Source organism: Acomys russatus, chromosome 2, assembly GCF_903995435.1.
Source record: "Acomys russatus chromosome 2, mAcoRus1.1, whole genome shotgun sequence".
NCBI classification, from domain to species: Eukaryota; Metazoa; Chordata; class Mammalia; order Rodentia; family Muridae; genus Acomys; species Acomys russatus.
The window spans coordinates 72,970,593-72,995,921 of record NC_067138.1 but is presented as its reverse complement, the minus strand read 5'-3'; the positions used below and the strand labels follow the sequence as shown (position 1 = coordinate 72,995,921).

At 43.0% G+C, this 25,329-nt stretch overlaps 1 protein-coding gene across 1 annotated transcript in view; it reads right to left on the bottom strand.

Annotated features, from left to right (window-relative positions):
- The window catches only part of Pappa (pappalysin 1), a 245,077-nt gene extending 221,846 nt beyond the window's left edge, over positions 1–23,231 (bottom strand). The window contains exon 1 of the mRNA XM_051163182.1: positions 22,826–23,231. Within this exon, the coding sequence (XP_051019139.1) occupies positions 22,826–23,231 (406 nt within the window). The remainder of the gene's footprint in view (positions 1–22,825) is intronic.
- Between the last annotated feature and the right edge of the window lie 2,098 nt (positions 23,232–25,329).

Genomic DNA, 25,329 nt, shown 5'->3' with positions numbered 1-25,329 from the left:
ATTCATGTCATAAATTTAAATGCCTAGAAATAAATATGCCCACTCATTATGATGTGCAATGGACATGACCAAAAGCTTCCTATGTGTCATCTTCTTGAACCATTACTACTGCCCCCATAAAGTAAGTTCTATTGTCCATCCACTGGTGTAGACACTGAATTTCAAGATGGTTGTGGTGGTGGTCAAGGTCATTTGATCTGGGATAAGTAGGATTTAATTCATGTACTACATGTTCTATGGAAAACAAAGATCCTCTTACAATCAGTTGAATATTTATTTTTGTATAATTTTTAAGTTTCCCCACTCTGATTATATGTTCTGTTGGCTATAATAACACAGAAGAATATGGAGTTTCTTTGAGATTGAAGACTACAGAGTATCCCATTTATTTCATTTGCTTTTCTCAGCACTCTCCGAAGGAGACAAAATGGAGATGATTTGCTTTATATGAATTGGAAAAGTAAAGAGTCAAGAGTGGTACAGACTGCTGTCATCCATTTTGTGAGAGACAGAACCAGAACCTGAGTCCTAAATCCTAACTGGACCTTCAGAAGCCCCCTGTTTGCACATACAACCTAGATGCCCATTAGTGACTCTCATGGCATTCTCATGGCATTCAGCACTATTATCCTTTGCACAATTAACTGTTAACCTCCTTTATGCACTAAAGTCATGTAAATCTAAAGGAATGAAAATTAAATTTGGAGAGAAAAGTATGTACATTCTCATTCAAACAGTCCATATCATCCACTGGACTACACAAGAAACCATTTCAGAAAAAAAGAGGGTTTCTGTTTTGAGGACCCTACATTGGTCCATGTAGGACCATTGCTGCAATTGAACACAGCACAAGAGGAACTCTACGGTGCATGCATACTCTTGATGATCTTAAGCTCAGCACAAGGACTGGCAAATAGAAATAACTGACTGAAGCTGATATGTATTCATGCTTGGTAGAGGAAATCAATGAGAATACATGAGGATGTTTGCGTGAGTGACAGCACAGTGGATGTCTAGTGATTAAAAGTGATTTAGGACCAAAGACAGGTCTGTGAATCCCTGACTCTGACATGACTTCAATACATCTCTGGTTAGAGGGCTGTAATAAGACACTGTTCACAGATCACTTAAAGTGTCTGGTGTCAAATATGTACTCAAGAAATGAGCGTCATCCTTTGTGTATGTGAGGGCAAGAAAGAACAAATGCACATGGGCAGACCACAAGAAAAAGAGAACTTGAGAAAAGAAAAGACACAGATGCAGGATATACTCAGGAGCAAATTTCACATATCCATTCAAACAAAACCACACAGCCCATGTCAATGATAACAAAACAACAATATTATATTCTGAATATAGCATACATCAACACAATGATTCTCCTCTGAATTTATGAGAAAAGAAAGCCACACTTCAATTAAGATTTTTCTTTGTTTTACTCTAATCATAACTTAGGGTTTTTTTTTTTTTTCGTTGCCCATTTGATGCTCTACCTCTGCTGTGCTTGTATATGTGCTTGTGTGTGTCTGCATGTGTGTTTGTGTGCACATTTGAACTTTGAAATTATATATCCTATATTACCTGGCAAAATAGTAGTTCTTATCAGGTATTCCACACATTCTTATTGAAAGAATGGTCTATGTGTAGTTACTTGGACACAGTGCTTTATCTGCAGGCTTGAAAATCCACAGGAGAAAGTAATGCTTATTTTTCTAAGATAGGGCTGAGTTATGAATCCAGATCTCAGTTCTGCCACCATATATATATATACACACCTGGAGATTTAGGAAAATCATAACACTGTCTGAACTTTTTTTTATTAGTTTGTGAAATGATCATGCTGTTCCCCACTGTAAAGGGTTAATGACATTGGGCATGGGGAAGCATCCATTTGATTCTTAATACTTTATCCTTAGTATCATTAGAGCTCTCTTAACTAGCTTGTGTTCTGGTAGTTTACTCCCATCATGATATAATCCATAGACTATTATTAGATTCTTATTCATAATGTCACATTTTCTATAGTTCTGCAATAAATGCAAAATTTTCTCTGATCCCCTCACATTAACATCATCCTTCACTTCCATAAAAGCACTGGCCTTATCTTATTTCTAATGGTGCAAGCAGACTCTTGTTAGATTTTTCTCTTTGACCCACACTGCTTCCTCTAGCTAGAGACATTACTATTCTCTTTCCTCATCCTTATGTTCTTCTAGTCTAGAAGACTAAACAATATTTTCTCTTCCACTAGACTTTCATTTGTCATGAATCTGAACCACCATAATATGCTCCACTATATAAAACACCATATACTTTTGTCTTTTGTAACAGATATACCCAGTTTTAGACCTCAGGCATCTCCCTACAGCAGCTATAGAACACATAGGCTGTTATTTTATTACATAGAATATCATAAGGTGGAACCTTTCACCCTTGAGTCTTGCTGCTGTGTATTATTTGATTTTTCTCTTACTTCTTCATAGCAATGATCACTACTCAGACTATAATTGGCTTCAGATATCCACCTTAGAGTTGTCTCTGGAACTTCCCTGTAAGTTCATGAAGGCACACCACGCATGCCTATCACCACTCTGCATCTAGAGTCTTCCACATGATGCCTAGGGCATAAATACCCAAAAAGACATTTGCTGAATGCATGAGTTAATGCAACATGAATGTACCTGAGGCTTATGAGGAGACCAGATTTGAGTCTTTACAGTTCTGGCTGAAGAGTCTTGAAAGGAAGGCATTCTATGGAGTGAGAGGTTGTCAGCATAGTCATTACATTTGATTGTTGAAAATAGTAAAAGTAATAAGGAAACATGACTTGGCTGTAATGCTCTCTGCTGTGCGTTTTGTCAACTCTAAAAGAACAGACTATGGTCAAATAATTTTCACAGCTTTCCTTGGAAATACAAGGGAAAGCTTTATGAGTCGGAAGTGATAAGAACCTTGCGTTCTGGTTTGCTGTTAAAGTGCTATGGATCTTTGGTGAGCCTTTCTCATTCATACTAATAACACAGATTTGTGGGCTGTAGTTTGGTTTTTGTTTGTTTGTTTGTTTCTTAAAAAGTCCCTTCCTCTTCAAAAGAAGAGGTAAAAGGAATGAGCTAGGGAAGCGACACAAGTCTCTTTCCTGATGTAGGTCCATAGCCTATTATGTGAAAACACACTCAGACAGTGTAGGCTTAGCTCTGGAGACAAAAAGCTCTCGGTAAGCCTGACATCACCACTTCTTGGCCTACATATATGGGTTAGCCTTTCAGAGAAAGAGATGGCAAGAAGAGATAAGGAAGGGATGAGGCCAGACAGGTCAGAGCTCCCTTTCACAGGGCTGTGTCATCCAGAGTTCTCTCCTGGCCAGGGAGAGCCATGAAGGTAGGTGCTTGCCAGGTTTGCTGTGCCAGGCACGGGCTAAGCTCTTTGTATGAACTATTACAGGTAACCTGCACAGTAATCCGTTCAGGAAAATATTGTTATTGCTTTTGTTTTGTATATAGGAAAATAATGGGCTCAAGACTAAGGAACTGGAAAGTAAGTGGTGGTGGTGAGCTTCAATGCCACAGAGTCTGAGTCCTGAGTTCAGGGTCTTAACTTTAAATGACACTATCCATCAGGGCTAACCTGATCTCACACACACACACACACACACACACACACACACACACACACACACACACACAAATGAGATTCAGAGCGGGCTGTGGTGGTGCATACAGCCAACGCTACACAGAGAAACCTTTTCTGCATAAACAAAACCAAAACAAAACAGAGATTCAGACAAGAAGGCTCAAAGAAGTTTTCTTGGATGAATCTCAAAGTGTTGAGCCTTGACGAGATGAGGGATTTGAGTGGAAATCAGGTGGGATGAGAAACTTTCAAGTAGAGGGGTAGGATGAGTATGGATGATACCTGTAACCCTGGAGATGAAACAGACATCTGCCTATGACAGAATTCAGACTGCACAGGGGGATTCAGACTGCACAGGATTGTACGCCTGAGCTTGGCGTACAATAAGAGCCAATATTCTCCCATTCCTCCCTCCATCCCATTTTCCCCTTACTCCCCTCCTCTATGACTGTGACTGAGGGAGACCACCTCCCCCTGTATATGTTCATAAGGTATCAAGTCTCTTCTTGGTAGCCTGCTATCCTTCCTCTGAGTGCCACCAGGCCTCCCCATTCAGGGGATGTGGTCAAATATGGGGCACCAGAGTTCTTGTGAAAGTCAGACCCCACTCTCCACTCAACTGTGGAGAATGTCCTGTCCATTGGCTAGATCTGGGTACATGGAGGTAGAATAAAGATGCACTCAAAAGGAAAAAAACAAAAACAACAAAAAACCAAAAAAAAAAAAAAAAAAAAAAAAAAAGAGCTGATATTCTTACACACATATTAGAATATCTCTGTTTTTTGTTTGTTTGTTTGTTTTCTTTTATTGTTTTAAGGAGAGAGTCCACAAAATAGAGAATCACTAGGTAGGAGTAATGTGGCATCTCTTTTTATTATGACAGCAGAGAATACCAAGATTAGCATCTCAGGACACTGTGGTAGTGGCAATGTGGAGCAATGAAGACCTGTTAATTATGAGAATGGAGTGTAATCAGAATTTTGGAAAGGATTGATGAGATTTTTAACTGGATGCTAATTTTCTGTTGTTTTGACATCTATCACAAAATTGTTAGTTATGACTTAACTCAAAACAAGTTCATTAAGGCTTTTAAAAAACTTGTAGGTGACATTTAGACACCTATAAGGCATTCAAAATTTGTATTATACTCATCTTTGATCCTGGTCTCTAAGGGAAGGCCTTGAACTTCAGCTACCTCTACCTCTTGGATTCCTGTCTATTAGACTGCAGGAGGACGCAGAGTTGATCTAAGCCCTGTTCTGGCTCAGTGATCCATCTACACAAGATTAGCTTGGCACCTGGCATATGGTAAAACCAATAAAAATCTGGTAGATGTGTGAAACAAATTAAGTTTTTAAACTCAAGATTCCTGTGGAATCTTTTGGGAGGGGGCAAATCAAAAGTTTGGAATTGGGTACACATTTTTTAATGGATAAAAATAGAGTAGTCTCTCAGATATTAGTATTTCCTGTCTGACTTAAAAGAGACCAAGAGTGCAATGTGTGATAGAATGTAGAAGAGTGATGGGCAGAGAGCCAAGGACACCATAAGGTCAAGGAAAAAGCTAATGTAAAAAGGAACAGAAATGAGAATGCGTGTTCTAAGACTATCATGAAATTCTGATGAATCTAAAGTCTGACATTTTCAGGAAGTAGAGATTTTTGCCCTCTGTGAAGTATTTGGGAATGAATGCTTGCATTTCTGGTCATCACAACTATGGAGCAGGGGTGTAGGGTGGCAGCTCTGCTTCTCCCCCAAGCAGATAGAGGTTGAGGATGCTGGTGAGCATGCTACAGTACATAGGAAAGCACTCACAAAGAATTTCTCACCCCTAAAGTTCCAAGGTGCTGAGGCCTGCTAGCCTTCATGTATTTTACTACAATCTACTGGTGGGATACAAAGTCTAGACAGCAAGTGGGATGTCACATTGCTCTCTTCAGATCTGGAGTTAGGACATCTGTGGTGGAATATAGCTACAATACTGACCTCTAGGACTGAGGATGGATTCTACCACTGTCTAGGTGTACATTTCATGAAAATCACTTAAAATTTTTCATTCCTGGCTTGATAAACAGGAATACTATTGCTACCCATTTCAGAGGATCCTTGTAAGGAGTAAAGCACAGGTGAGATGCTTAGACTAGGGTCTGTCTTACACTACACATTACACACTTCAGCTATTTCCATTACTGTGAATAGTACGAGGCAGCCACAGCAGACTTGAGTCAAAGAGAGTGGATAAAACACTCCCTAGGTTGCCCAGGGCTTCAGACATACTTGTTCTTAGTAGAACTGTGCCTCCCCTGGTAATGACCCTTCTTATGCCAACTTCTGCCTCAAGTAGCAACATGTAAACAGCGTGTGTTAGGTTTGTCTTTACCCTTAGAAGCAGATCTCTGACTAGGTTTCAGCTTCTAGTTCTTCAAAAGGCCCTGGCCACCCGCAGGAGCCCCTTCAGTCCAGGCAGATCCTGGTTTTGCTATGTAAGTGGGAGGAAGGAGTCAGGGGGCATGAGATCTGCAGACAGATGGAAAGATGGGGTTCTCCTGAGGAAATTGCTCAGGAATCACAGAGATGGAATCAGGGGCACATTAGGAAAAAAACAAAAACCAAAACAGGCTTGTTTGAGCTGCTAATACTGTCCTCTTGAAGCATTTGTTTGTAAAGTAGGTATTTTTCCTGACACAAGGCTTTGTAAGAGAGAACAGACTGGTAGTGGGGGTGAGAGTTGGAGAAAAAGGCAGGTTGTGCCCGAAAGCTTTAAAACCATGTTTGTTGCTGAGGATACAAAGACCTCACTGTATTAAATGAGAATGTTTCTTTTACAAGGTGAACGGGAATGCGATAGTTTCGTGTTGAAAATGCTTCAGAAATGGCAACAACTTCACACTATGAGGGCTTTTTGCTTCTTCCTTTATCCAGGGATGTCACAGAGATCCAGTGTCCTGAGTGAGAACCCCGAGGGGCTGTGGACAAGGAAGGTCACAGGAACCCAGTGACTGACAACTCTCTTACTTGTCTCCACCTAAGAAGGTTGTTACTTCCCTGTTAGCTGAGTTTTATTTCCCATTCTCAGTAAGCTTTCTACCACCTGCCGACCCAAAGATCAAAAGGAGGATTGACCAAAAATATTAGTGTTGATTCAACAACAACAACCACAACAACAACAACAACAACAACTGCCTGGCAGTGCAGTTTCTGACTCTAAGAGCTACAGTGTATACTTATAATTACACAGTTATGCAGACAGCACACTTTTAATTTTTTTTTTTTGAGTAATTTTCAAGTTCTGAAGGGAGTGGTTTTCAATCTGTACTGTATGGAAGTGCAGAGTTTAGTAGAATGTTTTGCAAAGCTAAAAAAATGTTTTAGGAATTCACAGTGGCATAACAACTAGAATCTTCTTCTAACTCATGGCCTGGTCCTTAGCCCAAAACTAGATAAATGGAAGATCATACAGACCTATGAAAGGACGGATGGAAGAATGGATGAATGCATGGAGTGAAGGAAGAAGGAGGGATGAGGGACTAGTAGTAAGACTTTATGACTCGGTGGAAGGTTAGAATGGGTTAGATCAGCATATAAAATTCAAAGTGAATACCAGCAGGAACATTTCAGGAAACAATAGAATTGGCTTTGCCTACTTAAAAGCTCAGAGAAACCGAAAGAACAGACTTTGAATAAACAAAGTTGTAGATTATATTTCTAAGGAATACACTAATTCCTCCTCAGAGGAATAAAAGCCTAAATTCTATTTACTCCTCCAAGGGTGTAAATGACAGAAAGTGCAATTCCTCAGTCTGATTTGACAACTCGGCATCAACATTCTCATTTTCACAGATCCTCTACAATGCTCAGACTCTGGAGCTGGGAACAGCCTTCGGGGAATGACCTGGTATGCCCCCTGTTTTTCAGCATTTAAGTAACACTTTGGGGCTAACAAAAACTTTGGCTCAAAAAAAAAAAATGTACAAGCACAAATTTTGACCAAAAAAAAAAAAAAAAAAAAAAAAAAAAATCGTGAGATCCACACATCTCTCCAAATGCTCCTGAAGCCAAATGAAGGAACCCATTTTTGCCCCGTGGATCTAAAATATGAATGAAAACTGGATATTTTAGATGGAAATGGTAGTCAAAGATAAATAATAATCAAAATACTAAATGATGGGGAAAATTCCAGCAATCAATTCAACCATGATAATGTTGATGTTGAGCCTTCCACCCTACCACCATGTAATCCAGTCCCCTTACTGGAAAATGACCAGTGGACACTATAGGCAATTGAATCTCTCTGATCATTCCCTCACACATGTAGATTGATATCCATGTCTCATGGTTTCAGCTAGTCTCAGCTCTCTCTAAACACATCTCCCAGTAGTTTTCTTATGTTCCACCTTTGTGCTCAACTTTTCATGGCCAGGGTCTGTTCACTAGCATTTCTGTTTCTATCTTTGACACCTATCCCTCAGTCTTTCTCTTCTTTCATGCAAGCCTCAGTTTGACCCCATTAGCTAGGTGTTTCTCTGTTGTAGTCATTCTTCAAAGCTTGTTATTTTTATTTTCTAAACATGATTCTTACAATGAAAGTATAATTGCTTACAACTGTTTACTAGGTTATTGCTTTTCATTTCTCCTGAGAATATGAAGTGCAGAAGGGCAAAAACCTGTTCTATATTATCCATGACTATACCTACAGTGCTGAGTACATGCTGTGGTCTAGAGAGAAACACAGAAATTTCTTGAGATGGCTCTGAGTTGTTACTGCATCATTGTCCAATCTAGAACTGATTTTTTTTAACCATTGGCCTTCAGGCTTCCCAGATATGGAAGGGAAGATATCTAACTACAGGACTTGACTATCTGCATCTTTTTTAGTCTAAATTCAAGCAAGTTGGGTCTAAAACCTAAGACATTAAGATAGAAGGCAATGGGCAATCGAACTGGGACCTAGTCTTTCTCTGTATCTAAGATGCAATGGGAAATGGGATGAGTTCCTTCCCTCTTCAGAATAGCAAGCTCTTCATCTGTGTGCTGAAGATCCTGGATTACATGGTCTATACATTTGCATTGTTTATCTATCTAGGCATTTACTTAAAAATAATTGTTGGACCATGTAATATCCCAGACACTGGAAATGGTTCCTGAGCATAGCAGCCATGATGAGTCTCAGATGAAGAGAGATCAGTCAGGTACAGGTGAGAGTTGTGGGAGAAGCAGGAGCACACCCCACAAATTACAGGAAAGGCTTAGTGAGAAGCATGGAGAAAAGGCTAAAAACTAACAGAGCTACCACCCTAACTCTTTGGAAAGGAGGGAGACAGAGAGATAGAAAAGGGGGTGATAGCAACATGCACCTCAATAGCTAATTGGTCAGCTCAAAGACAAATGTTTCCGCAGTGCATTTGCTTCCACTGTCTGGCTTCTCCTAACCTAGGATATCAACTTTCAAAGCCCTTAGCCTTCTAGTACCTTCTTTTAGCCACTTTATGCTCCTTTATTTAGACCCACCTCCAATTCATTCATTCATTTAACAAAGTTTATTTAGTATGCACCAGTGTGTCCAGGACAAGTCTAAGTTATGATAGTTATATAGAGATGAAAACATAAATGGTGTCTACTACGAAAAAGCTCAGAGAAAAGTGGGAGAGATAGGCAAATATCTTGGCAACTGCAATACACTATGGTAAATACTATGTCGGAAGAATATAATGGATTGTCTGAGATTAACATGGATAGTGATTAATTGAATTGCACAATAATTATTTGTCCCATTATATTCCAAAAAAGCAATTCTGAGTCAATGTTCACAGCTGAAGCATGAATCAAGTCATATAGGTTCCTCTCATTTGATTTATGTCTTCATGAATATGTTTAAAATGATATGCATAGCATACTCCCATGCAAGGCAAATTATACTGCTATATTCGTACAAATCCTTTCATACAGAAAAGACACATACAGATTTGAAGTCTCAGAGTACTTTATAGTCCCATGATAAACATGGGTGTTCCACAACACAGCGTTTCCCTCCCACTGTTTCCACGGGACTCTATTAATTGCCTAGTTATGGCAGTTACTATGATGTCATGTATCTGTTTACCACTTGGCTTCTGCCACAAGGACTAGGAGGTCCTCAGGGGATGGAACGGTACCCCGCTCCTCTTTTAGACAACATCTCCATTGTTAACATACAGCACATAAACATTGTTCAGTAATGACCTAGTAAATGTAAGGATATGGATGAATGGCCAGACATACGGGAGGCAGAAAGATTTCCTTCTCCCAGTGAACTTTGATTTGATATCGAATCACACAAGAATATCTAGGAGAAATCAACATTGTAGCTACAAAATTAGTCTTCCTTGGAGAGTTCCATAGTTCATCCACCAAGGTCTCCTTCATGCTTCAATTCAGCTCAAAATCATTAGGGTTCTTATCAAGGGGTTAAAATGAGTTTCTATTGAGTATTCGGGGGGAACATGCTTTAAACAACAAAGACAGAATCTCTGAAGTAAGTCTATTTCTCTTAGTAGACTACTTAAAGGCAGGCGTCTTTCTAGTGGATGAAGAAGTCAATATTTTAAAACTCTCATCATTTTCATGCAGATTTTTCCCACATATTTTCTCCATCCAGCCCTTACTCTATCCTTTCCTTTCTTTTTCAGTCTGTATTCTTTAAATATCTGCACTGACCACTAGGGGCACTATTGATTCCCTCCCTCCATCCCTTCTTCCCTCCTTCCCTCCCTCCCTCCCTCCACTCATTCATTCATCTATTCATCCTCCCAGAGGAGTCCTATAACTGATACCTATAGTGTTCTAAGCAACATGACCACCTTGAAGATAGAAGATGGAATTTCTATTCCAGTTCAATTACCCATCAGCAGAGAATCCTTTGGTTAGGCAAGAAACTAGCTACCTACCAAAATTTCAGAGGGTACAGAAAATTGCTGTTGGCACTGTGCCAGTAAGTGTCTTTTAGAGGCTGGCTACTTTTATCACAGGTGTTACTGATGAAACTGCATATACCAGCCCCACCAGGATGTATGAACAGTGGACAGAGAATCCTAAATCCTGAGGTCACTTCAAGGTCTCACAAGATCAAGGGCAGCAGATGAGGAGGTCCTCTATCAGAAAGGAGGGAAGAGGATGCGAACATAAGCAATGAGTAGAACTGACAGGGCGGTGGAGGCTCAGAAAGATATGATAAGAGAGAGAATGAGGAGATCTAAGTGTAAAGTTAAGGACTATGTGCTGCTGCAGTGAAGACACAAAACAAGTGCTTCACAAACAAGCCAGGGGATGGGAATGGGAAGATGAAAGCCAAAATGTGGCTTGCATTAGACAGGCCACAATATGAGCCGAGGGGCCCATGAATCTGTTGCTCTCCTCCTCTTTCTGTTTTGGAAGGCCAAACTTCTTTTCCCTTCTGACTTCTTTGCTCAAGGGGAAATGGAATTAACCACTGTGTAATGTTTGTAACTGTGACGCACAACACAGGTCATGTGCTTGGGTTACGTAATGCACCATGCCTGGGAGGTTCCCTGAGCTCTTTCTACCATAGTCAATAGATATTAAACTGGTCCTCACCTTCATTTTCAATTCATTAAACAAACAAACAAACCATCCAAGCTCCTTCATATGCTAGGAAGGAGAAGAATTAAGATGAACATGATTTGAAATATGCACATAATTAAGTGTGATAAAGAGGTCCAGGCATCTGTAAATGTAAGTCTTCATAAGGCATAATGAGGAATGGAATAAAGGAAGTGAAAAACAAGTTACATACTGGAAGGAGTCAGGGAGGGCTTTTTCAGAAGAAAGAGACCTTGAGCAGAAAGCTGTGGAGCCTTAAACAGGATGTAAAACTGAATTCAGGAATATTCAATAAGAAAAAAAAAAGTGATGTAATCAAAAGCCTGCAGCATTTAAGAGAGCTTTAAATAATTCAATTGCTGCTAAAGAGCCTTTAACTGGGAGCAATAGAGTCAGATTTTCTTTTTAGTTATAGAAAAATCTGATCACCCAGTGTTAGTATATAGACTGGAGTGGGCAGAAGGGTTAGGATTCAAAAAATGGGCATTCAATAGTGGAGGGCATAGTTTAAAGGAAGAACACGTTGCTAATCCAAATGCAGACAAGTAGGCTGGTGACTTAGGGAAACATGTTGTACCAAGAGTTAGTAATACTCAACAAGGTGAGAACACAGGAGTATTGAAGGAGAAGTGGACATCTTGGACATGTTGAATGTGTAGTGTATGTTGGCATTGTGATGTCCAACTGGTTCTGCCTTATGAACTGAAAATGAATAGAATTTAGAGATGGAAGAGAACCATGAGCAGAGTTGTGCTAGTTAAGTTCTGAGAAAGTATGCAAAGGTGTGCATGTGTGCTGTCTGCTGGCTCAATGCTTAGAAGACAATGCCTTCCCAGGCCAACCACTAACCTTGACTTATTGCTTTCCTCATCAGCATCTCAGTTCCACATTTATGAAGTCAATAGCTGAACACATCCTTCTACCATTCACACACCTTGATTCTTTGGACTTCATGGTTTGGCTGAGTGACTACAGATATGTATTCATTTCTTATATTCATGACTGTGAGCTTTGCATCTCCTAGAGCCAGGCTGCTTTCCTTCCAAATGCTGACCATCACATCCTTCTTCATTTCCCCAACAACTTCTGTATAGAGAAGGTCCTCAGTCTCATTTTGGGAAAATAGTCTTCTCCACGTGATCCTGTTTGGTCCCATTCTGCCCTGCTGCCTTTCCTATTATACACAGCAATGGGAATTAAGGAAAGATGGGTATAGGACAGACCCAAGAGCAGCTACTTCACCATGGGATGGGGCAGTGCCACATCTACCTGAATTCTTAAATTCCCTGGTCTATAGAGTCTGTGACAACCTGCATCACAGATTTGTTTTTTATTTATTTGATGTTGTTGAACATTCCAAATGGGCTGGAACCTAGTTTCTTACACCATTCTCCAAAGTTTGTGATTCTCCTTCCAGGCTTCCAAAGACCTCTAGTTGGTAATAAATAATGCCAGTATGTGTACACACAGGGGGGGGGGGGAGAAGTGTGCAGGCACACATGCGCTTTTTTTTTTTTTTTTTTTACCTTGTTTGAAGAAAAGTCTTCCTAAAAGTAGTGGGCATGAAAAGTAGGAGCACAGGAAAAGAGGTGGAAAGGGAGCAAAATATACCTTAGGGATGATGACACTGAAGGCTGTGGAAGAACACAGGGAAACGTGACTTTATATATCAGAGTTTCAGCTTGTGTGTGTGTGTGTGTGTGTGTGTGTGTGTGTAGGTCAGGGGTCAACCTCAGCTCTCATTCTTCAGGACCAGCCCACACCTTGCTTTTCTGAGACAGTGTCTCTCACTGAGGTCAGGAGCTCATTGATCAGTCTTAGTTGGCAGGTCAGCACTGGAATTACAGGATTCACCATGGCTGGCTTTTTATCGTGGGTTTTGGAGACCAAAAGCTGGTCCTTATGAGTGCATGGCAAGAGCTTTCCCAAACAAACTCTCATCCTAGCCCTTGAATTTTAATATTTTTTAATTAACAAAACAGTCCCTGATGTACATGATAACAAAGACTAATAGGCCAGTAACTGACTGCGTGTCTGGAAGTTTGTCTAGGGTGGCCCTGTCTAGTAAACATAATTATGATGCTTGTATAACTTAATAAACAATTATCAGAAGTCACTGAATGAGGGTTTTTATGGTGGTGATATTTGTGACAACTGTAATTATTTCTAGTATTAATGAGATGGCTTCCAGCTACAGGAAGTACTGACATTCACTAAATAATGCCTTCAGTCAGTCTTTGACGGAAATTCTATCCTGACATTCTGGTATGCAGCACAATTTTTGGGGGGAATTTCATTAATGTATATGTCAAAGAAAAGGTAATGTTATAAGTACTGTAAGTCAATGACACCTTAGCAAGAGAGAGTGGTGGCTCTTTCTTTTCTGAGAATTCATATTGCTCCTGGCAAGAGGTCAAAGTATGTGGGCACATTGTCCCTGAGGGTACCAGGCCCAGGCACCACCTAGTGGAAGAAAATAAGCCAAAATAAAGAAAACTAGAGCTATTACCAGCTTCACAGCTAGGACAGCCTTGGTTGGGATTACAAGACTGTAAAAGGGCTGTACTAGACAGCTCTTCAGGATCAAGGTAGTGATCATCTTAGAACACTGGCCATGCCTCAGATGAGAAAGGTTGGCCGGAGAGGAAAGGAACAGGGCTAAAGTTACACAGCAAGCTAATGACAGCCTTCTTTCAGAACTGGCCTCTGTTAGCTTCCTCCTTTAGACAGCCATGAGTCTGGGTCAGCCCCTTTACCTCCTTGTCAATACATTTCTTAAGAACTCCTTCTCCAAACTTTTTACTCAAATCTTACACCTCTGGCACCCTTTCCACATATCTATTTCATCTTATTGTGTTAACATCTCTCTGGCATTAGATGAGATGCCAGCTTTTTCTGTTTGTTTGTTTACAGTTTGTCATCATCTCTCCTTATCATCTAGAATATGAACTCCCTGAGGGCAAAGAGAGTCTAGAGAACTCAGAACTATCCCAGCCACAGCACAGAAGTTCACAAAAGTACCTACTGAGTGCTGAGACAGGGAGTTCACATATCCACTTTGTCTTGTATTTTATCACCATTACGTAGATTTCCTGTTTTGAAGTACACCCTTCTTCTGTAAAATGAAGCAACCACCTTTCTGTTTTATTCTTACCTTTGTTCATTTATTTTTGTTCTTGTTTTAGTGTTGTGGTGATTGTTATAAATCTCTCTCCAATGCCAAGGGGCAGGGAGGGAATTCCTGGTTTTGCTAAAAGAGCTAAACTTCTCCAAATCCCCAAATCATTGAGAGAATTGGACAGCAAGCATCAACACAAGTGGTATCAACATAAGTTAATGACTCTTGGGTTACCTGTCATCTAGGCTGCATTACTAAGCATTTTCCACAAGGAAACACAATTAATCTTCCAGGGGAAAAAAACATGATGTAAGTGGGATCTGGGGTTAGTTGGGTGCAATGTGTGATAGATGGGGACAGTAAAGTTAGAGATACTGAGTGTCTGCCCAAGGTCATGTGACCAGCAGGCGCCACAGTCAAGCAATCAAATCAGGCTGACTTCTGAGTCCCATGATCAACCATTGCAAAAATATGTCCTCCATAAACACATCCTTTCCCCCAGTCCTCTCACTGACTCAAGAGGATGCTAGACAGAAATCACTCTGGCCAGCTGAGGATAGAAAGAAATAGGACCTAGCAAAAGAGAACTCCGGCCATGTGCAAACTTGAGTGCTGTATATTGCCATGTCACACTGTGGATTTTTACAGTGAGTTAGTAAATATCCTGACATTGTGAGGAAGCCACGGATGGTGAGTTTCTCCATATAAAGGGGAGTTCTACACAGCAAACGATTTTGTCATTCCAAAGCATTTGAACAGGCAAATATCCATTAGCACCACCTGCATGATCCTTTCTATTCTTTTTCCCTCCAGCTCTTCCTGGTTGGTCATGGTAAGCAAAGTCTGCAAGTATGCAGAGGGAGAGGGAGACAGATCCTAGTGTCCAAAGCCTAGGGTGTGTCAGGACTTCAGTGAATCATGGTGTGACACTGGGAGAGTCCCAGAGTCTCTCCTAGTGCCACCCTCTGTGTCTGTGGACACATCAGCTCGCATCATGCTTGGGTTTTTGAGATGTTATCTCCTTTGGTTCCTCAGCATTTTGAATTCTTCTTTTGCTTTTTATTATAGAAAGCTTTGATTACATTTTTAAAAACCACAAAAAAGTATTAAAATCCATGTTTCCATAGCATTGTTTCAACAGTGGCTATCACTACTTTTTTTTTTCTTTTTTTTTTTAAGCATTCATCACTCCTGCCCCAAGTTCTTATGTTTTTAGAACTTTTAAAACAAAGAATGATGACAACAATAAATAGACATAATATAACTTAACCTACAGGTACTTCATTGTGCACTTTTAAAACAAATTAGGATCTTTAAAAAATATATGGTAACAATACTATAATCATACTTAACACACTTCAAAATTCCTCCCTGTCAGTCCCTGTCAACTCAGATACTTTGTAAAGGAGGAATGGAGTCCCCTTGAATGTGTGTGTGTGTGTGTGTGTGTGTGTGTGTGTGTGTGTGTGTCAGAGAGAGACAGAGACAGACAGAGAGACAGAGACAGACAGAGAGACAGAGATAGACAGAGACAGAGAGACAGAGACAGACAGAGACAGAGAGACAGAGACAAAGACAGAGACAGAATTTTATAGATTTTTGTGATGTAAACGGAACAGCATGAAGAAGAGATATATTAGGTAGAATCCTGGCTATCTTTCCAGAGGCTCCCTAAAGTTGTAGGGGCATGGTGTAAAACTTTTATACTATCCCTGTCTCTTCTTTAGATATCAAGAACACTGGGTCCAGGACAGGAGCCATGAGCTGCCAAGGCCACACAACACTATCTGGCAGGGTTTGGGAGATTTGTCAAGTCCCAACATCCAAGACTCCAGTGAGATCATGTATGTGAGAAGGTTTCCTGGCTCATTCACTATCTATCGTCAGCAGCATGAACAATGACAAATTTTTAAAAAGGCATATTTCTAGGAATGACCCCGACTGCACAAATCCACACCTCCCCCTACCCATGCTGTCATAAGCACTGGTTTTCATCTCTGTTCAGAGCATCTCCTGTCACAGACTCACCTGGTCCCAATGACAATTATGGACTGGACCTCTTGAGTGTAATCACACCAAAACGCTTCATTGGCTTAGTCACAGAACTTAAAAGGACATGAATCCAGGACCTGAACTGTGAACTTTTGATTCTCAATTCCAAGGGTGCCACAACCAAGAGACCCAATCTTGGAAGTAAGTTCTCACTTACTGGCATTAAGGCCCCAGTTGAGCATTCTCAGTAATCCACTCAAGGCAGAATCCACAGTTCTCTGTGTGACAAATGAAAACTATGAGGACTTTGAGGGGCGAACAAAACTGTAAAGAAAGAGAAACCAGAGAGCAGGGAAACAGATGCATGCTGAACAGGAGCCTCCTGCCAAAAGTAGACAAGATATAAACAGCTTCACGATGGAAGTCCTCTCTGGGGAAGAGAGTGCATAGGGTCTTTTGTCTTCCAATAGCCAGTGGGGTTTGAAAGAGATCTAAAGATGAGAGGTTTTGGAGACCTCAGGACCACAAACAGAGAATGTTTCAGGGCTAATTTTCCCTTCCTACATTCCTTCTTGGTGAGGTTCTTTTATTTTTAACACTGGTAAGTTCACCTGAAATCAGGTGTGTGAAACTCAACTCAGTGTGACTCCCTGAAGACAGTTTCTACCTTGAAGGCGGTACCAGGAAGAGAGAATGTGGTTCAGAGCACAGGAAGGGCTTTGGGGTAAAAATGAACTGTCAAAGTCCAAGGATGCCACAGGTTGGTAGCAAGCAGAGGTTTCAGATTGGAAGAGGGCTCCTTTCTGGGGTGTGACAATTCTAACCTTGGGTCCTTGTTGGAATCAAAGAGTATCATTTCCATTTACTGTTTCATTTTACCCACCTGCACCATAAGAGAAGTTAGATCTGAGAATCCCCCACTGCTGGTCCTTCAGTATTACTTAGGAAGGCATTGAGAAGTACCAGTGCCTAGGCTAGCTACAGGCCCAATGCACCAAGAACCCCCAGGTGGGGCCTAAGTTGGGTTGTTTAAAGATTAACTGACGGAGTCATACTATGAAGCCCTTGGCTGGCCAGAAACATTCTATATAGACTAGGCTAACCTTAAAGTTGTGATGATCCTAGGTTAGGTGTCCTTGTGTTTACATCATGTATGTCTCATTATGCCCAGCCCTAAGGATGTTTTAAGAGCTGGGCATTCCTTATGGATTCTGCATTCAGGACTGGTAGCTAATGGGTCAAAATGTCTCACAGGCCCCTCTAAGCGACTCTGATCCTTGGCTTTCTCTTTATACACTGAATTGCTTGCTCCAAGCCTAGACTATTTCTGATCAACACTTCTGAATGCTCTACCTCTTAGGTTTCCAGGTTACTTTTCTCTGTGAAGAAGCAGACAAAGGTGTTCCTGATGTCCCGCAGCCTAAATCATGTCTATTTGTCCACTGGACAGTAGCATAAGGGAAAGTGGGAGGTGGGAGGGGACCCACAGAGGGAGCAAGTGACATGTGGCTGGTGATTTATGATCATCATTCACCTTCGGTTACTGGGGATCTGTGCTTCCTCCCCCAGCCAACTGGATGTGCAGTTCACAGTTCTCAGCAGTTCTGGATGCTGAGAAATACTAGCAAGGGGTCACCCACAGGTTAAAGAAAAGACCAAAGTCAAAGAGAAGATTCAAGTTTAATAGTTCCCAAAGCTACAATGCTCACTCCAGATGTCCCTCAAAATTCAGGAGTGAATGCTTTAAGAATGCAAGGCTGGCTTGCCTTCCAGGTAACCCTTCAAAAACACTGGAAAACATCATGTGTGTGCTCACTAGTTGTGGTTACCCTCCACTCAACCTCAAGTATATCAGGCAGTCTTCAGGGATCTTTGGGCAACTGTATGCCACTGAGCTAACCTGAAATCACTGTGCCCATTGTACAAAGTAGATAATGGAGAGCTAGATGAATGAAATAGCAGGTTTAAACAACTAGTAGCTATGAGAGATATTTCCAGCCTGGTGAGTCTGACTATTTGATATGAAAAGGGAAACAGAACTGTCAGATTCCATCCAATCTCCAGGTGAGACCTTGCTATTACCTCACTCTCTGATCTGGAAAACCATGGGTTGGTATAGAGGTGGCCAAGGGAATGGAACTGTGCTGCAGCCAGATCATCACTTTTAATGCCCTCTAAACAACAGAGGGGCCTAACACATTTGGAATTGAATTCTGAGCAGAATCTACCTACCTGAGGGGATGTGGTACTTCGCACCTTCAGTTCTTTGACACAGACTACAGTGAGTGTGTGTGTGTGTGTGTGTGTGTGTGTGTGTGTGTGTGTGTGTGTGCATGTTTGGTCTATGTGGATGCCAATATCCACTTCTCAAGGTGGTTAGAATGAAGTGTTCAGGTGTAAAGCAAGCTTGAAATACTTTCTGCTTTTCAGTGTCCTTATCCCAGAAAGCCTAAGGTCTGTAAAAAAAAAAAAAATCCCATCTAATAAAATAAATCTTTGCTGAGCAGCTACCAGGTACCATGGCCAGTTCTAAGTAAGTTTTCACCCCTGAGTTCAATCACCATTTGTACAGCCCTGTTGTGACACACCTGTGTACAACACCATTCTTATGTGGATGAGGAAGTTGGAGCTAGCTAACTTGCTCAAGGTCACAGCTGGACAGGGACAGAGGTAAGCAGGTACTGACATTTCACTGTGGCCAGTGCAGTATTCTGCATCCCACCTGGAGCCACAGCTGTTACAGAGAGAGCTACATGAACGTCAGGGGAAGCTTCTGGCTTTTTGAAGGGCTGAGTGAGAAGTAAGAAATGACCCACAGGAGGAAGAAAAAAAAAGGAGTTCATTAAGGGCAACCAACAAACTTAATTCCTTCCAACACTAAACAACAAAAGAAGAAAGACCGGCCAGCAAAGGTGCTGGGTGTTGCTGGGGTTTAAGCCCCTCCCCCCTTTTGAGCTGGAACTCTGAATTACTAATGAAAAGGGGTGTAGGTAGGGTGGGAGGAGTATGGCACTTATGGGGTCCACTTTTCAGGTCAAGAGAAACTTTAATAAGGTAAACCGTCACTCGGGGCCTCTGCTTCATGGAACATGGAGTCTATTGCCTTCTGTTTCTTCTAGACAGTAGGGGTGGTGGGTCATGGTTGAGTTTGGCTGGGGAAGGGAGGCAAGAGGTCTGGACTGGTGTGATACAAAAGCAGAGATGTATCAGATCACACACACACACATACATACACACACACACACACACACACACACACACACACACACACACACTCATCTAACCATGCACATGGGCAGCCAAGTATGTATGCTTGTGCATGCAGGCACTCACAGCGCACAGCACACACACACACACACACACACACACACACACACACACACACACACAGGATGCAATAGCTGGATGGTAGATCTTTGTGGGGTAACAGGTGTCTGTTTATCTGCCAGGTAGTGAGTGGGGCCTGGAAATAGGGATGCCAGGAGTTAAGTCCTTATTCCTGCTATTCTATGGCTCTCTGTTTGTCTCTTTCCATTGAGCTGAATGATAACTGATATATAACCTCTAGGGACCCTGCTCATAGTAGTGTTAAAGAAATCTTCAGTTCTTAACAGTATCCTTTAGCCTAGGCATGCCCCAGGCGAATATTCCACCACAGGACTTTCTAACTTTGGGCTTATTTTTTTCCTGCAGAAGGTGTGTGTGTGTGTGTGTGTGTGTGTGTGTGTGTGTGTGTGTGTGTATTTACCTTCCTTTTCAGAAAAAAAAAAAGGCATGTTTTTTATGTGTCAGAAGCACCTTGCTCTTTCCCCTGCCTCTCTCAGCGCCTCTCTCAATCAGTGTTGGTGAAGTGAACTTTGAACCACTGGCAGAAATAGCACCAGGGCTAGGGGATCTGGGAGCACACCCACCTACCAGGAGAGTAAAGCCTCAAGGCCTTCCTTTGCCAGAGGACAGGCTCCACTAACAGCACAGTAAAATTAGACCTTTACAAAACCCAGTTGAATCCTGCAGTCTAGTGAGGTAAGGCAAGCTGGCCGGAAGAGAGAGGCAGCAAACCTGGGCCTGAAATAGCAGTTGCAAACCCTGCTGAGCGATGACTGCTCTGGAGATAGGTGACCAGGGATTCCTGTGAAAATGGTGACACCCAGCCAGAGAAATCTAGCAGAGATCCAGCAGCCAAGCGGGCACCTGGGGTCACAGTAGAAATCCCAGAGACTCACTCACTGCTGGTCCTGTCTTTTCCAGCCCAAATTTAACCACAGAGTTGGGCACTAAAAAAGTACTTCTAGAAAAAAAAAATCCCTCTGTTTGATTTTTAATTCAAGGAGAAGCAGGTTCTCTTTAGTCCTACAGTATGCCCCGTGTAGAGGATAAGGCAGAATAAGTCTTTTCTGGCTGGCTGCCAGGTGTTTACACACTGCCAAATCTGGCTCTGATTCAGCTGGGGGGGGGGGGGGGGGAATCCACCAGAATTCTCCGGAGAACAGCTCCGTGGCTTTCTGGGGCTACAGGCAGCCTTGCCATTTATTTATTTATTTACTTACTGTTTTGTTTTTGTTTTTCTTCCTCTCTCCCGTTTTGTGAGGAATGTTATTTCCACGCATAAAATGAACCAGGCATTTTATACGAGCAATAATAACCTAACATCCTCGATCCAATTAAAGTATTTTACTGCAACAATCATTGTGAGAATGGATTACGTGTTCCGTAGAACAGGAAGAGAGACTTTGGTCTCACTTATACACTTAGAAGCCAGTCTCCCATGCAACCCTGCGAGACACAGATTTGCATATATCTATACACCCACTATCTGTACAAGCCCGGGCCTTTCCTCTCCTCTCTAGGGAGATCCCTTTCGAATCACGAATCACCCACGCAGCCGGTAAAGGCCATCAAAGGCAGACCTACCCACCTCTCCTAACTACTTCCAAGCAGCAGACCGCTTGTGTTTTGAAAATGAAACACACACAGAGAGAGAGAGAGAGAGAGAGAGAGAGAGAGAGAGAGAGAGAGAGAGAGAGAGAGAGAGAGAGAGAGAGGCAGAGACAGAGACTTGAATTGTCATCATCTTTTTCATGATTATTTTGAATCTTGTCTCCTCCTTTCCATGTTGTACCCTCCTCTGGCTGACGGGTTTAGGAGCTGAAAGTGAATGAGCTCCGTTTCCCTCTCCTTTTCTGGAGCTGGGGGGGGGGGGCGGGGAAGTAAACTAGCGATGACGTCAGTTGTGTGTGTGTGTGTGTGTGTGTGTGTGTGTGTGTGTGTGTGTGTGTAGCGTTCTCTCACTCTCCCTTGATAGCTGGAAAGTGAGAGCTTTGAGGACACAATTTGATTGGCATGATGGCAGAGTTTGGGTGCCCCTCCCCCCCGAAAGAGACTTCGTGTAAGTTGGAGAGTCAGTAAGTGTTAGGAAAGGTTTAAGCCAAGGCAAAACAGCAGTAGACTACCAGAGAGCGGTGTGTAAAGAGAAAGAGGTGGGATCGCAAAGCCTTTGCTTGCTCCGCTCCCAGGCTACAACGTAGCGGGAACCCCTACTCTCAATTTAAGTTGGCCCAGGACAGGACAACGTTGTGTATGCGGTGAGACAATCTCCTTAGACAGAGGAGGCAAAACTTTCCTTCTCTCCTTCAGCGCCGCCCCTCATTTTATTAAAGGCACTTCCACAGATTCATTTAGAAGGGAAAATGGATGTTGAGGCATTTGGAAGGTTTGCAGCCCTCGCAAAGTGTCCGGTTTCACTATGGGCTTTTGCTGTGGAACAGCAAAGAGGAGAAAGGGAGGGCGAGGAGGGAAAACTTAAATCCACTATGGGCTCATAAAAGTCCCCAAAGAGAAAAGCGCCCCATTTCTCAGTTGATTCTGTAGAAGGCTGGCAGAGTGTGCGCTATGAGGGTCTACCCCAGCAGTGAATGACAGGCACCAGCTTTAAAATAAAGGACCCAGAAAGGCAGTGTGGGTGGCTATGGTGGTGGGGGTGGATCCCAGAGGCAAGCGTTGGGCAGAGAGCAACTTTGGGGGTACTTCTAGGACTTCTAAGTCTGGCAATCACAACAACCTGGTCCCTGCCTACTTTGAGGGTAACCAGGATAATAAAGAACTACGTCTATCAAAAGTAAAGAGAAATTAACGGTCTCCTATACTCAATTCACATGCAACCCATCTGGGTCACGTTCCCCTCCTTCCCATACCAAGACAGAGTCCTTCTGCACATCGTGAATACCGCCCAAGTGTTCAGTGCTCGTGGTCATCGACAGGCGCGCAGAGCTCTCCAAGTGTAGTTCCCCCAGGCCACTTTCTCAGTGCGCCCATTCCGCAGATGGGTCAAAGCGAGGCTCACAGCTCGCCTCTTGCGGTCTCTCCGCTGCTCCAGGGGCGGTTCCCACAGACTCAACCGCCACCCTCACCTCATCCGCGCGCTCCCCGGTGAGGGGCTCGCAGAGACCACCAGCAAGGTGGTGAGCCTGAGGGGGTCCCCTTTCGCCTTACCTGTAATGACTGCTGGAGACTTCTGTCCCCCTTCGGCTCGCAGCCACACTTGCAGCGTGAAGGCGTCGCGGGGCAGCTCCAGGTCGGCCCGAAGGCGCAGCTGCTCCTCTCGCCCGCTGAAATAGAGCGCCCGGCTTGGCGGGCTCGGCTCCTCCGCGCCCCTCGCAGCCCGAGGCTGCCGCCGCCGGGGGACGCGCACCGCTTCCCAGGCACCGCCCGGAGGCGGCGGCGGCGAGGCGCGGCGACCGCGGGCCGCCCGGGTGGCGCAGGTGGCCGAGCCGGCGGTGGGGCGCGGGGGTCGCACTGCCCGAGGGTCTCTTCGGGCCCGGCGGGGGCGCTCGGCCAGCCCGCAGCCCAGCGCGGCGCTCAGCAGCCCCAGGCGCAGCACCCAACTCCAGAGCCGCATGTCCGACGGTCCCCCCCACCCCCCCTGCGCCCCTGCACCGCCGCCCGGAGCTGCCAGCTTTGGAAGCAGCAATACTTTGTCCCCCTTCTCCGTCGAGCCCCCCCACCCTCCACTTGCTTTTTCTTTTCTTTCTTGCTTTCCTCCTCAAGGTGTGTGCTCCACTCCCCCCACCTTTCAAAAATACAGTCCAACTCCTCCTGGTTGGCAATTAATTTCTCTCCCCGCTCCTTTATCTGCCTTATTCCCCCCCTCTAACAGCTGGATGCCTTCCTCCTTGTTTTATTTCATTTTATTTTATATATTTCTCGCTCTTCAAAAAAAAAAATCTCCTCTAACAGACTGATCGGCTGAATTCCCTCCCTCCCCCCCAAGATGCTCTCATTTATTTATTTTTTGCGTCCTTTATAACACAAGCCACAGCCCCCTTCTCCCCCCCCCCGCCCCCTCCCCTCCCTCCTTCTCCACGAAATGAAAGGGAAGAGGGGGAAAAATCCCTTAGAAGATGAGTAAACAAGCGTGTGCTAATCTGTTCGCCAGCACTCCACCTTCCCAATTGAATGAGTCCCTGTTCAAACTGCGAGGATCATGACCAATCAATCGGTTTGGAGAGGGCAAGCCACCCAGCCTTCCTCTACTTTGCCGTTTGTCTCCTTTCCTTCGCTTCAGCTTCTCCACCCCCTCTTTCTTTCTTTCTTTCTTTCTTTTTTTTTTTTTAAAAGAAGACAATCTTAAAGTAACAATTTAATGAAATTCTGTACACACCCCCTTACAGTTCTCCCTGCGCTCCTCATTCGGGGCTCAAAATACACATTCCTGGTTTTGTTTTGTTTTGCTTTGCTCCCGTCACCCCCGCCCCTTATTTTTATTTTTATTTTGCCTCGTGGCGGGAGAATTCTGTCTTCCAGGGTCCCTTTTGCCCTTTGCTGTTATGTCTCTCCCTTTTCCACAACACAGAAAGCGTTGAAACTTGATTCTCAGATTCTTTTTCATGTTCTTCTCTCTTTCTTTCTCCCACTTTCCTTCTTTCTCTCTCTTTTTCGCTCTATCCGGCTTGCTTCCTTCATCTTCCCCCCTTCCTTTCTCCCCTTCCTTGGTTTCTCTGTCTCCTTTGCCTTTCTCCTCCCCTCTCCCCAAATTTCCATAAAGTGATATTATAGTGGGTGGGTCCTCTTTTCCTTGAGCCCCCAATGCAACCACCTTCAGGCTTCAGCTAACTAAACTCATTTTCGAAAGCCTTATAGATTCAACAGAAAATCGGATGAGAAGCGATTTCAGGGCATCTACCTTGTAGAAACTGTGGACCAGTGCCAGGTCCCTTGCTCACTGCCCCGGAATATTTTTAAAGCATCCAGTTGGTTGTTAGACATAGTATTTGTTGAACATAAATGAGAGAAAAATATGTATTTACACAATGTCAACCTAAAAAACAACTCGAGTCTCCTAACGCTGTCCCAGCACAGGTAAGGGGCTAGCAGTCTGCTGCTCGCGGTTCTATGTTTCGAAATGAAACATGTATGTAATATATATAATTTTTATTTTCCCCCCTTTTATGGAACTCAAAAGCTCCCCCTTATGGCAAAACAGTTCTCCTTCCTCAGAGTGTTTAATAAGTCAAAATGAATTAGCCCTAGTGGATTAGAAATTATTAGTTCTTTGTCAGTCTGTCCAAATAGTATCCGGATAAAAAGGTATCATTAGAGATAGAATTTACAGTGGAAAACTGAGGTGAAGTTGATGTTACTAATTAGTGACTTGCTCTCCCATCCTGGGGGGGCTGTTCCAGATCCTTTCTGAGAGTTGGGAATCCTTGTTTCATCCTCTAGGGAGGGAGAGAACCATTGGAGAATATGCGCTGGTAAAAGGATACAGATTTGTAAAATGAATGATGACTCAGATGTCCCCTCCATAAAATCTGGAATGTGGTATGCAGGCATCATGGCACTATTTTACAAACCAACCATCCCGGATTTGTGTCCTTCTAGTCAGGGAAGAACTTGTTACATAGTCTCAGGCTAGAGTTCTGGGATTCAGTTCCTACACTTACAAAGTTAAGCTCACCCTACAGCCTACATTTTAAAGAAACTGTTTGGAAAGGAAA